Source organism: Macaca nemestrina, chromosome 5, assembly GCF_043159975.1.
Source record: "Macaca nemestrina isolate mMacNem1 chromosome 5, mMacNem.hap1, whole genome shotgun sequence".
NCBI lineage: Eukaryota > Metazoa > Chordata > Mammalia > Primates > Cercopithecidae > Macaca > Macaca nemestrina.
In genome coordinates, this window is record NC_092129.1 from 157,924,408 (window position 1) to 157,934,744 (window position 10,337).

General features: G+C 44.8%; 2 protein-coding genes across 4 annotated transcripts in view; both read right to left on the minus strand.

The window, feature by feature from the left end:
* Positions 1-8,459, minus strand: part of LOC105482580 (histone H2B type 1-M-like) — a 23,140-nt gene extending 14,681 nt beyond the window's left edge. For 2 of the 3 annotated variants that reach the window (XR_011623952.1, XM_011742781.3), the window contains exon 1: positions 7,862-8,459. Coding sequence is in view for 2 of the 3 variants with exons in the window: in XM_011742781.3 (XP_011741083.1) it covers positions 7,871-8,323 (453 nt within the window). In the remaining variant the exon portion in view is untranslated. Of the gene's footprint in view, positions 1-6,291; positions 7,565-7,861 lie in introns of those variants that run through there. The other variant, XM_011742780.3, reaches the window with a different exon arrangement.
* Positions 8,460-9,149: 690 nt separating this feature from the next.
* H1-4 (H1.4 linker histone, cluster member) lies at positions 9,150-10,038 on the minus strand. The gene has a single exon (XM_011742782.3). The coding sequence runs from the start codon at positions 9,957-9,959 to the stop codon at positions 9,300-9,302; it is 660 nt and encodes a 219-aa protein (XP_011741084.1). The 5' UTR covers positions 9,960-10,038; the 3' UTR covers positions 9,150-9,299.
* Positions 10,039-10,337: the final 299 nt, after the last annotated feature.

The window sequence follows — 10,337 nt, forward strand, 5'->3', positions numbered from 1 at the left end:
ACAAACTTGGCCTTGGGGTTTCATGGGTAGGATGAAAGATGTCATGGCAGGATGGGGCCTGGCATGAGGCAAAAGCACGCAGAGTAAGGACACAACGGTAGCAGCTGTGTACAGACACAGGATGTCAGCTTCAAACGATGCAATAGCAGGGATATCTTGGCATGGTTCTCATCCAAGCCACCACCAACCGTTGCCTCCAGGACAGAGGCTGTGTACATGCAGCAGCCCAGAGAAAGATTCTAGGGAGTCCAAGACCAGGCACATCCAGAGAAGGTGGGAGCTCTTTAGGTTGGCTCTCCACCGTGGAAAACAGACATTTGGGTATTTCAGATTCCCACTGCACAATAAGGCAACTTAAAAATATTTCCAAAAACAAAAATCCAAGGGGAGAGGATAGACATCATTATCTGTGGATTAGTTGGGGGATTTCTGATTTCTTATTTATTTATTTATTTATTTATTTATTTATTTATTTTTTGAGATGGAGTCTCGCACTGTCGCCCAGACTGGAGTGCAGTGGCGTGATCTCAGCTCACTGCAAGCTCCACCTTCCGGGTTCACGCCATTCTCCTGCCTCAGCCTCCTACAGGCGCCAGTCACCACGCCTGGCTAATTTTTTTGTAGTTATAGTAGAGACAGGGTTTCACCCTGTTAGCCAGGATGGTCTCCATCTCCTGAGCTAGTGATCCGCCAGCCTCAGCCTCCCAAAGTGCTGGGATTATAGGCGCGACCCACCGCGCCCAGCTGATTTCTTGTTTTTTAATTGTTGATTTTTTTTTTTTCCATTTTCCCAGGGACAGAAAGGTCAGAGAAAAATAAATCATCTTTCAATACTCTTTCCTGATATGAGCAGCATCTGTCTGGGCTGGGGAGTAAAGAGTGTGGGAAGAGGGGAGTGAGGAGAGGCTAGAATCTCCCCCCAAGCCCAAGTTTAGATCCTTTGGTTTCCTTCTCCCAGAAAATGGCAGATGGGCATGGTAGGGACAGCAGAGAGAGAACATGGTGATGACAAACCCTACAAGATCAAGGTGCTGGTTCTCCTGGGCTCAGGGGTGCCACTAGAGCCTTCCATGGGATGGTGCTGGGCAATGGGGCCTGCAGAGCCTTCTTGTGGGCTACATAGTTGGCTGGAAGGGACTGGAAGGGGAGCAGGAAGACATTAGGTTTGGGGACCAGGGTTGTAGCCTCCTAGCTATGGTAGGGCTGCAGATTTTGGTAATCCAGATGAACTATCAATACTTTAAAATTATATATGTATATAATTTTACATATATATAAATATATAATATTTATATATTATATATATATAAAAAATATATATCTATATATATCTCCCCCTTGCTCTCCCCACTTAGAAGAAGTTAGGATGTAAAGAATCATAGAGAGAGGAGAGGGAAGGGGATGTGGAGGCTCCTGTCCAGGGGTACTCTGATAGCCTAAATGGTGTGCACATTGCTACTAAGTACAAAGGCCCATGCTAATAACTCCAGGCCTGTCCTTTTTTTGTTCCCTGTCCTGGGACTGGGCATGGCCATGGACTCTTGCCCATCCCATCCCTTTCCCTGCGTCAAGCACCAGGGCTAAATGGTTTTTCACTTCCCCAAATCGGAGTGTTGGCTTGTCCACTTGTCATTTTCCAGGATGGGCTGGCCGGTGGGTGGTATAGAGGGCTGGCTGATCATGGTGACAGATCTGCTGGGAGACTGGGAGGGGCACTGCTTCCTGCCCTCACCCCTGCCACCTCCTGCTACCACTGAGTGTTGCTTGTGGTTGGCCTTCTCACCTATGGGGGGATCTACTCAGAAGTCTTCAAGATTTTGGAACTTGCTGAGGTATTTTTGCAGTTGGGGTCAATGTCCAAATTTTTGGCTTTGGAATATTTCAAGAAATTCTTTTACTATTCTTATCTGAAAGGGTGTAGCTTAATTCTACTTCAGGGTATGTGCCAGATTTCAGTGACTTGCTTATATTGAAAAACATATGCCAGATGAAATGGCTCATACCTGTAGTCTCAGCTACTTGGGAGTCTGAGGCAGGATTGCTTGAGCCCAGGAGTTCCAAGGTGCAATAAGCTACATCAGGTCCCTGCATCCCAGCCTGGGTGACAGAGCAAGACGCTGTCTCTAATAAATAAATAAATAAATAAATAAATAAATAAATAAATAACGTTTAAAAAGTGTGAAGTGTGTGAGTTTCGAATCTTGTTCACAAAAGGCATTGTGGCTTATTCCTTCCCCCTTCTCTTTCTGTTTTCTCCTGCTAAGAGATAACAGTTGTTTGGTTTTTGAAGATAATCAGTTACCCCTCTAGAGAGGTCTAACGGACAAGGAACTGAGGCCTCCACCCCAACAGTCAGCTTGAACTTGCCAGATATGTGAGTGTGCCACCTTGGAAGGGAATCCTCCAGCTACAGTCAAGGATTCGGATGACTGTAGCCTATGTTTACAACTTGACTTCAACCTCAACAAGACCCTGAGCCATAACCACCTAGCTAAATCACTTCTGGATTCTTGACTCACAGAAATTAGTTTTGGGATAATTTGTTACACTGCAATAGATAACTTAACAGAGATGGAGAGCCCCACAATGAAGCTTACAAAGCCACCATAATTTTTATAATGAAACTTGATAAAGGTAAGCCCAAAACAGAACATCATAGAATGGGCCACGTGCAGTAGCTCATGCCTGTAATCCCAGCTACACAGGAGGCTGAGGTAGGAGAATCACTTGAACCCAGGAGGTGGAGGTTTCAGTGAGCCGAGATCATGTCACTGCACTTCAGCCTGGGTGACAGAGAGAGACTAAATCTTAAAAAAAAAAAAAGAAAAAAAAAGAAATCATAGAATGATTTTATGTGAATAGAAATGGAAAAAATCCATGAAAAATATTAACAAAATTTACCCAGCTATTATTTAAGATAATAATATAACATGACCAAGTAAGATTTGGACTAGGAATAAAAGTATGAATCAACACAAGGAAATCTATCTACACTTCATGGCAACAGGGTTAAAAAGAAAAAGCATATGATTTCTTCAGATGTCAAAGTGATCGAATAAAATTCATAAATCATTCCTAATATGAAATCTTAAAAAAAGAATAGAAGGAAACTATAGGGCTTGGCACGGTAGCGGACACCTGTAATCCCAGCACTTTGGGACCCCACGGCGGGCAGATCACTTGAGGTCAGGAGTTTGAGACTAACCTGGCCAGCATAACGAAACCTTGTCTCTACTAAAAATACAAAAACATTAGCCGAGTGTGGTGGTGTGTGCCTGTAATCCTAGTTATTCAGGTGGCTGAAGTGAAGGCGGGAGGCTGGGAAGTGGAGGTTGCAGTGAGCAGAGATCCGGTCACTGCACTCCAGCCTGGGCAACAGAGCAAAACTCTGTCTCAAAACAACAACAAAGCAACAAAAACCAAAAACTACATTAACACAGTGAAAAATGCACATACACATGCATGCACATACACACAAAAGCAATTATAAATTACCAACCACCGAAGTCATTTCTATGAACACGAGGAAAAAGACAATACCTGCTAGCATGTCTAATATGACATATTGTTTGTGATGTAGCTAGCACAGTAAGATGATGAAAGCAAACAATAAATACTTACTGGAGAGAATATCAAACATTTTTATTTGCTAATAATAGTACTATATGCAATTAAAATCAAGTCAGTCGTCTAAATATTGATTAGGATTAATAGAATTTGTTAGCTAGCTAGACACAAAATTCACGTAAATAACCAATTGTCCAATTATCCTCCTACATACAGAATTTCAAACAGTGCTTTAGTGTGAGGTCATATGTCAATATGTAACAGAAGTCACAATATTTTGAAAATCAGTATTACATCTGTAAAAATTTGGGGAGTTTATTAATTCACAGCACACAGTGACTCCGTTTTTTTTGTATAATTTTTCTGTTTAAATATTTACTTTTTTAACCAAGGCTTGCTTTGGATGAGCAATACGTTAGTTTCAATTTTTATTTTCTTATATTATTTTTAATTATTAGTAATCCATCCATTCTAGAAAATTATTGGCCACGATCTTTTAAATCTCACACTTGCATCATTCTACCTGATTGTTTCTTCTGGTACTGTGATTAGATCCACGCCAGATCATATTTTACTACTAATTCCAAGTCTCTTTTCATTTATTTATTTATTATTTGAGACAAAGTCTCATTGTCATTGCCCAGGCTGGAGTGCAGTGGTGTGATCATGGCTCTCTTCAGTCTCAATTTCCCTGGCTCAAGTGATTCTCTCACCTTAGCCTCCTGAGTAGCTGGAACCACAGGCACGCACCACCATGACTGGCTAATTTTTTGTATTTTCAGTAGAGTCGGGCTTTTGCCATATTATTCAAGCTGGTCTCCAAATCCTGGGCTCAAGCTATCCTCCTGCCTCGGCCTCTGAAAGTGCTGGGATTACAGGCATGAGTCACCTTCCCTGGCCCTAATTCCAGGTTTCTTAAACTCACTTTTGCATTTTTCTCTCTGCATTTCACATAATTCCTTAAGATCTGATTACATAGTTTATTAAATTTCTACTAGTAGGTCCAATTGGCTGCTGTTTTTTTTTTTTTTTTTTTTTTTTTTTTGAGACGGAGTCTCGCTCTGTCACCCAGGCTGGAGTGCAGTGGCCGGATCTCAGCTCACTGCAAGCTCCGCCTCCCGGGTTTACGCCATTCTCCTGCCTCAGCCTCCCGAGTAGCTGGGACTACAGGCGCCTGCCACCTCGCCCGGCTAAGTTTTTGTATTTTTAGTAGAGACGGGGTTTCACTGTGTTAGCCAGGATGGTCTTGATCTCCTGACCTCGTGATCCGCCCGTCTTGGCCTCCCAAAGTGCTGGGATTACAGGCTTGAGCCACCGCGCCCGGCCGGCTGCTGTTAAACTCATGCAGTAAGCTTTTTATTTTAATTTGTCTTATAATTATATGTTTATTTTCTATAATTTCTATTAGGTTCTTTTTTCAAGTCTCTGTGGTCACTTTTTGTAATTCTTTAGTCCTTCAATATATTTATAAGACTCTTTTTCTTTCTTTTTTTCTTTTCTTCAGATGGAGTTTCACTCTTGCTGCCCAGGCTGGAGTATAGGGGCACGATCTTGGCTCACTGCAACCTCCACCTCCCTGGTTCATGCGATTCTACTGCCTCAGCCTCCTGAGTAGCTGGGATTAAAGGTGCACACCACCACACCTGGCTACTTTTTTGTGTATTTTTAGTAGAGACAGGGTTTCACTATGTTGGTCAGACTGGTCTCAAACTCCTGACCTCGTGATCTGCCTGCCTTGGCTTCCCAAAGTGCTGGGATTACAGGCGTGAGCCACCGTGCCTGGTCTCAAGTCTGTATCTTGTTAATTCTCCCTTTTCATTCCTTTCATTTCCATTGTTTGTTGCTTTTTTTTTTTTTTTTTTCCAGAGACAGGATCTCAAACTTCTGGTCTCAAGCAATCCTCCAGCCTCAGCCTCCCGAAGTGCTGGGATTATAAGCATTAGCCACCACACCCAGCTCCCCTTGTCTGTTGCTTTTGTTTTCATTAGTCATACTTCTGGTTTCATGATGTTTGGTCAATTTTGATTGTGAAGCTGCTTGTGCATTTTGGGGGGTATATTTTAGCTGTGGCAATTTGTTGAGGTGTAAAGTGAAGCTTGTTTTCCAGAGATGTCTTGTATCTGTTTTTACCGGGTGCTCAGGGGCACAAAACCAGCCTGGGATATGCCTAAATTAAATTCTCAGCTTGGGTGTTTGAATCCCTATGGTATGAATGCCAGGAATAAGTAAGCATCAAGGATGGCTTGTAGTCCAAACCTTAGCAGTGGAATCTATACTGCTCAATGTCAGGCCTCTGAGCCCAAGCTAAGCCATCATATCCCCAGTGACCTGCACGTATACATCCAGATGGCCTGAAGCAACTGAAGATCCACAGAAGTGAAAATAGCTTAACTGATGACATTCCACCATTGTGATTGGTTTCTACCCCACCCTAACTGATCAATGTTCTTTATAATCTCCCCACCCTTAATAAGTTTCTTTGTAATTCTCCCCACACTTGAGAATGTACTTGGTGAGCTTCACCCCCTGTCCCCAAAACATTGCTCTTAACTTCACCACCTATCCCAAAACCTGTAAGAACCAAGGATAGTCCCACCAACCTTTGCTGACTCCTTTTTCGGACTCAGCCTGCCTGCACCCAGGTGAAATAAACAGCCATGTTGCTCACACAAAGCCTGTTTGGTGATCTCTTCACACCGACACATGAAACACTCAGAACCCAACTTCAGAGCTGACTCTTTTATTTGCATTCATCTGTGATGGGTTTGTATGTGTGTTTATTTCTAGTTCATCCTTCTACCCTGAGGTGACAGATTTTCGTCTGGTGTCTCACCTTCACCTAAAAAGATCTCTTATCAGGCCCTATATACCCTGGTCGGTTTCCATATAACACCCTAAAAATGAAAGTTAAGGGTTGGGTAAAAGCCAGCTGTAGTGCTTGGGGTTTAACATGGGCCAAATCCCTGGCTCTGATTTCTCTTTACTTTTTTAGACCCTCTTTGTTACTTTTAAGAATTTAGAAACTGTTATTCAGGTTTTTAGTTATCCGTTTAAGTACCAAGCTTGCCACGTTATGGAAAATGTATCCCATAATCCAAGATTTCATGTTTGTTTATGAGGGCATGAAGACATTGAGGGCATGAGGACAATGAACTTCTAAACTCATTCGTCTTTTAGACAATGATCATCCACCACCTAAGTTCTCCATCTCAGCTAACATTTGACTCCAAACCTAGCCTCATCCATCTCACAATTTTCACGTGGTAAATATTGGTTCCTTTCCTTATGGCCACTCCCTCCTTGTTCCCTCTCGACTCTTCTGAGATTCTTTTTCTCCCACAATCATCCATTCCCCAGCAGTGAAAACCTTTTGTCATCATTCTATCTTGTGCAGCAGAAGCTACATCCTGCCAGAAGGAGGTTTTCTTTCCCTTTCTACCTTATCCAGTCCTAGGTACTAAGGGGCATCTAGGAAAGGGTAAATTGTACTGCAAAGGGGGCTTCAGTCCTGCGGTAACTATTGCCTACCTGCAGTCAGACACCTTAATGACTATTTGGGTTTCTGCCGTTACCTAGTGAACTTTTAACCTGAAAGCTGCCAAAAGAAAACTATAAATTAAATAGCTTTCTGAATAAGACGGTTTAGCAAAATAATTTTAAGGTGTCTCAGAAGTTGCTTCTTTTTTCCTGCACCTCAGCGCCTAGGATCCGCCTTTTCCTCCCCTACTCGCCTAAGAGCTTCAGAGAGAAACTGGCCCAATTACAAAGCAAACCAGAAACCTTTGTAATACTTCCGTGTTCAGCTCACATTGTCTTCAGCCTTTACTTGCAGTTATCACGTATCTGCATGGTAAAAATTTTACAAGAAAATGGGGGGCGGGGGTGATGGTGGAGAAAGCTCCAAACAGAAGGAAGTTGCAAAAGGGTGCTCTTTTGTGCTCAGGGTGGGCCGTCACCACACGAAGTCCCAGATCAACATCACGATCAACTTGGAAATCTGCACACGGAAACGAAAGAGCTGTACACTTACAGTACTTTCAGTTTATGTTAGTGTTATCTGACACTAAATGAGCTAATGATCTAGTATGTGCCCATAGCACTCAACTTCTGGTACCTATTGTTACTACCTATAATTTCCAAGTATTTCCTCTGCAGTACTAACATAACATTAAAGATTGGTAGTATGGTGCTGAGAAATCCAATAATCCCCCTTTTGAATGAAATTACAACTCATTTACTGAAAACATGCGTGGCTCTTAAAAGAGCCTTTGGGATTAGGTGTAAAGATGCTTACTTGGCAAAGTTACTTGGAACTGGTGTACTTGGTGACGGCCTTGGTGCCCTCCGACACGGCGTGCTTGGCCAGCTCCCCCGGAAGCAGCAGGCGCACGGCCGTCTGGATCTCCCTGGAAGTGATGGTCGAGCGCTTGTTGTAGTGCGCCAGGCGGGAAGCCTCGCCGGCGATGCGCTCGAAGATGTCGTTGACGAAGGAATTCATGATCCCCATAGCCTTGGAAGAGATGCCGGTGTCGGGGTGGACCTGCTTCAGCACCTTGTACACATACACGGAATAGCTCTCCTTGCGGCTGCGCTTGCGCTTCTTCCCGTCCTTCTTCTGCGCCTTAGTCACCGCCTTCTTGGAGCCCTTCTTTGGGGCAGGAGCAGACTTGGTAGGCTCAGGCATAGCAACGTTAATAATTACAACACTGTCGCAAACACCTGAGAAAATAATCACTCCCACCGATGCCCCGTTCATTTATAGATGCGGTATTCAAATGAGGTTAATCAGATTTCGTTTATGATTGGATTAATTTTCGTGTGTCGTCACAAATGCCAATGTAAACGACACTTAAAAGTCTACCTTTTCATTGGCTATTTCATTACTTTACTTTTACCCAATCAGAAAGCCCAGACCAGACTACCCGAGGCTACTATAAATAGTCGTCTTTAGACAAGTCAGCTGTGCACTTCTCTTGGAGCAGTTGTTTTTGAGATCACACTTTTTATTAGCGTTGTGGTGTCAGAACGTATACTGAAAGATACTTTAGATTAGGAGAGCTCACATTCTCTTTTCTTCCTCTAACAAATTATAGGACTCGTTGCATACACAAGTCATGGTAATTGGGATATTCCTGGAAGTCTGGCAGTTTTGCGTTTGGGAAGTCCTTCATCTATGCAAATGCTACATTTAAGGACCGAGTATTTTCTGCAGTGTCAATTTCTAATTTTTAGTTGTGGCAGTGGTTGAAATAGTGTACTATGCCACCTGTGTCGAGACGTACTCCTCTGCACTCCTTCATTGCTTGCCATACTCTGTAGGGAGCCAGCACGGAAATTGAGTGTTCTCTATTCGGAACTCATACGTCCCAGCCTAGAAGCCCGGGAAAATCCCGACTTTTTTTCCCATGCTATTTGCAGGCCAGATCTCGCTAAGTGTTAAGTACTACGGAGGTCGAAATGGGTTTTAACTCCAGTATTCGAAAACGCAATAAAAGCTCAATGACGCGGCTGCACTCCTGCTTGGCCGACGGAACGCGAAATGACCCCCTGGCCAAAAACAGCTCCTCTCTCCCGACTTTGTTCCCGGGAGACCCGCCCCTCAATAGCGGCGTTTTTTTTCCCCGGCCACACCCCCTGATAGTGTAACAGCTCTTTTACTGAAAGCGGTGGGTGGCTCTGAAAAGAGCCTTTGGGTTGTGTTGAGCTTCTAAGCAGTTGGCCAAAGGAACTTCCTACTTTTTCTTGGCTGCCGCCTTCTTTGGCTTGGCTGCCTTGGGCTTGGCGGTCTTTGGTTTAGCCGCCTTGGGTTTCACTGCTTTGGCCTTCGCTGGGCTCTTGGGCGCCTTTTTTGGCTTGGCTGCTTTAGCCTTTTTCGGGCTTTTCGCTTTTTTGGCTCCAGCAGCCGCAGCCGGCTTCTTCGCCTTCTTTGGGGTCTTCTTGGCGCTCTTCTTAGGGGTGGCTGCCCCCGTCGCCTTCTTGGGCTTCTTCGCCGCTCCTGTAGGCTTCTTGGCTTTGGCCGCGCCTGCCTTTTTAGCTTTAGGCTTGGCTTCCCCGGAGGCCGCCTTCTTGTTGAGTTTGAAAGAACCCGATGCGCCGGTGCCCTTGGTCTGCACCAGAGTGCCCTTGCTCACCAGGCTCTTGAGACCCAGCTTGATGCGGCTGTTGTTCTTCTCCACGTCATAGCCAGCGGCTGCCAGCGCTTTCTTGAGAGCGGCCAAAGATACACCGCTGCGCTCCTTGGAGGCGGCAACAGCCTTAGTAATGAGCTCGGACACGGGGGGCCCAGACGCTTTGCGCTTAGCCGCACCTGCGGACTTGCGAGCCTTCTTCTTCACGGGTGTTTTCTCGGCAGGGGCCGGAGCAGCGGGCGCGGCAGGCGCAGTCTCGGACATGTTGAAGGCAGGCGTGAGAGAGAGAGCAATTCGAGCCGGAAGCAGAGGCACTGGCCGGGACTCGGGCCGCGGCGCTGCGCCCGCCCGTTTATATAGGGCGGAGCTGCGCCGTGATTGGTGCGCTGTCCAGCCCGCCTCGCTGGCAGCCGCAGAGTGTCCTCTCGGATCCCGAGTTGTGTTTGTTACACCTCAAAAAAAGCCAAAAATATAAAAATTGTCTGCACCGAACTACCCGGTTTTTCTCAGATAATGATCCCCGAACCCTCAGGCTTCACGCAGATCTCAAATTATGAGGAAAGCACAAAGCCTTGTGCCAAAAACTTGCAATATTTCCCGCCGTGCTTGGCAAATTTCAACTCAGAGAAACAAAACTTTCTA

Bases quoted from the DNA above. Each gene is read 5' to 3' on its own strand.
- H1-4 (XM_011742782.3), bottom strand. From the start codon at position 9,959: ATGTCCGAGACTGCGCCTGCCGCGCCCGCTGCTCCGGCCCCTGCCGAG.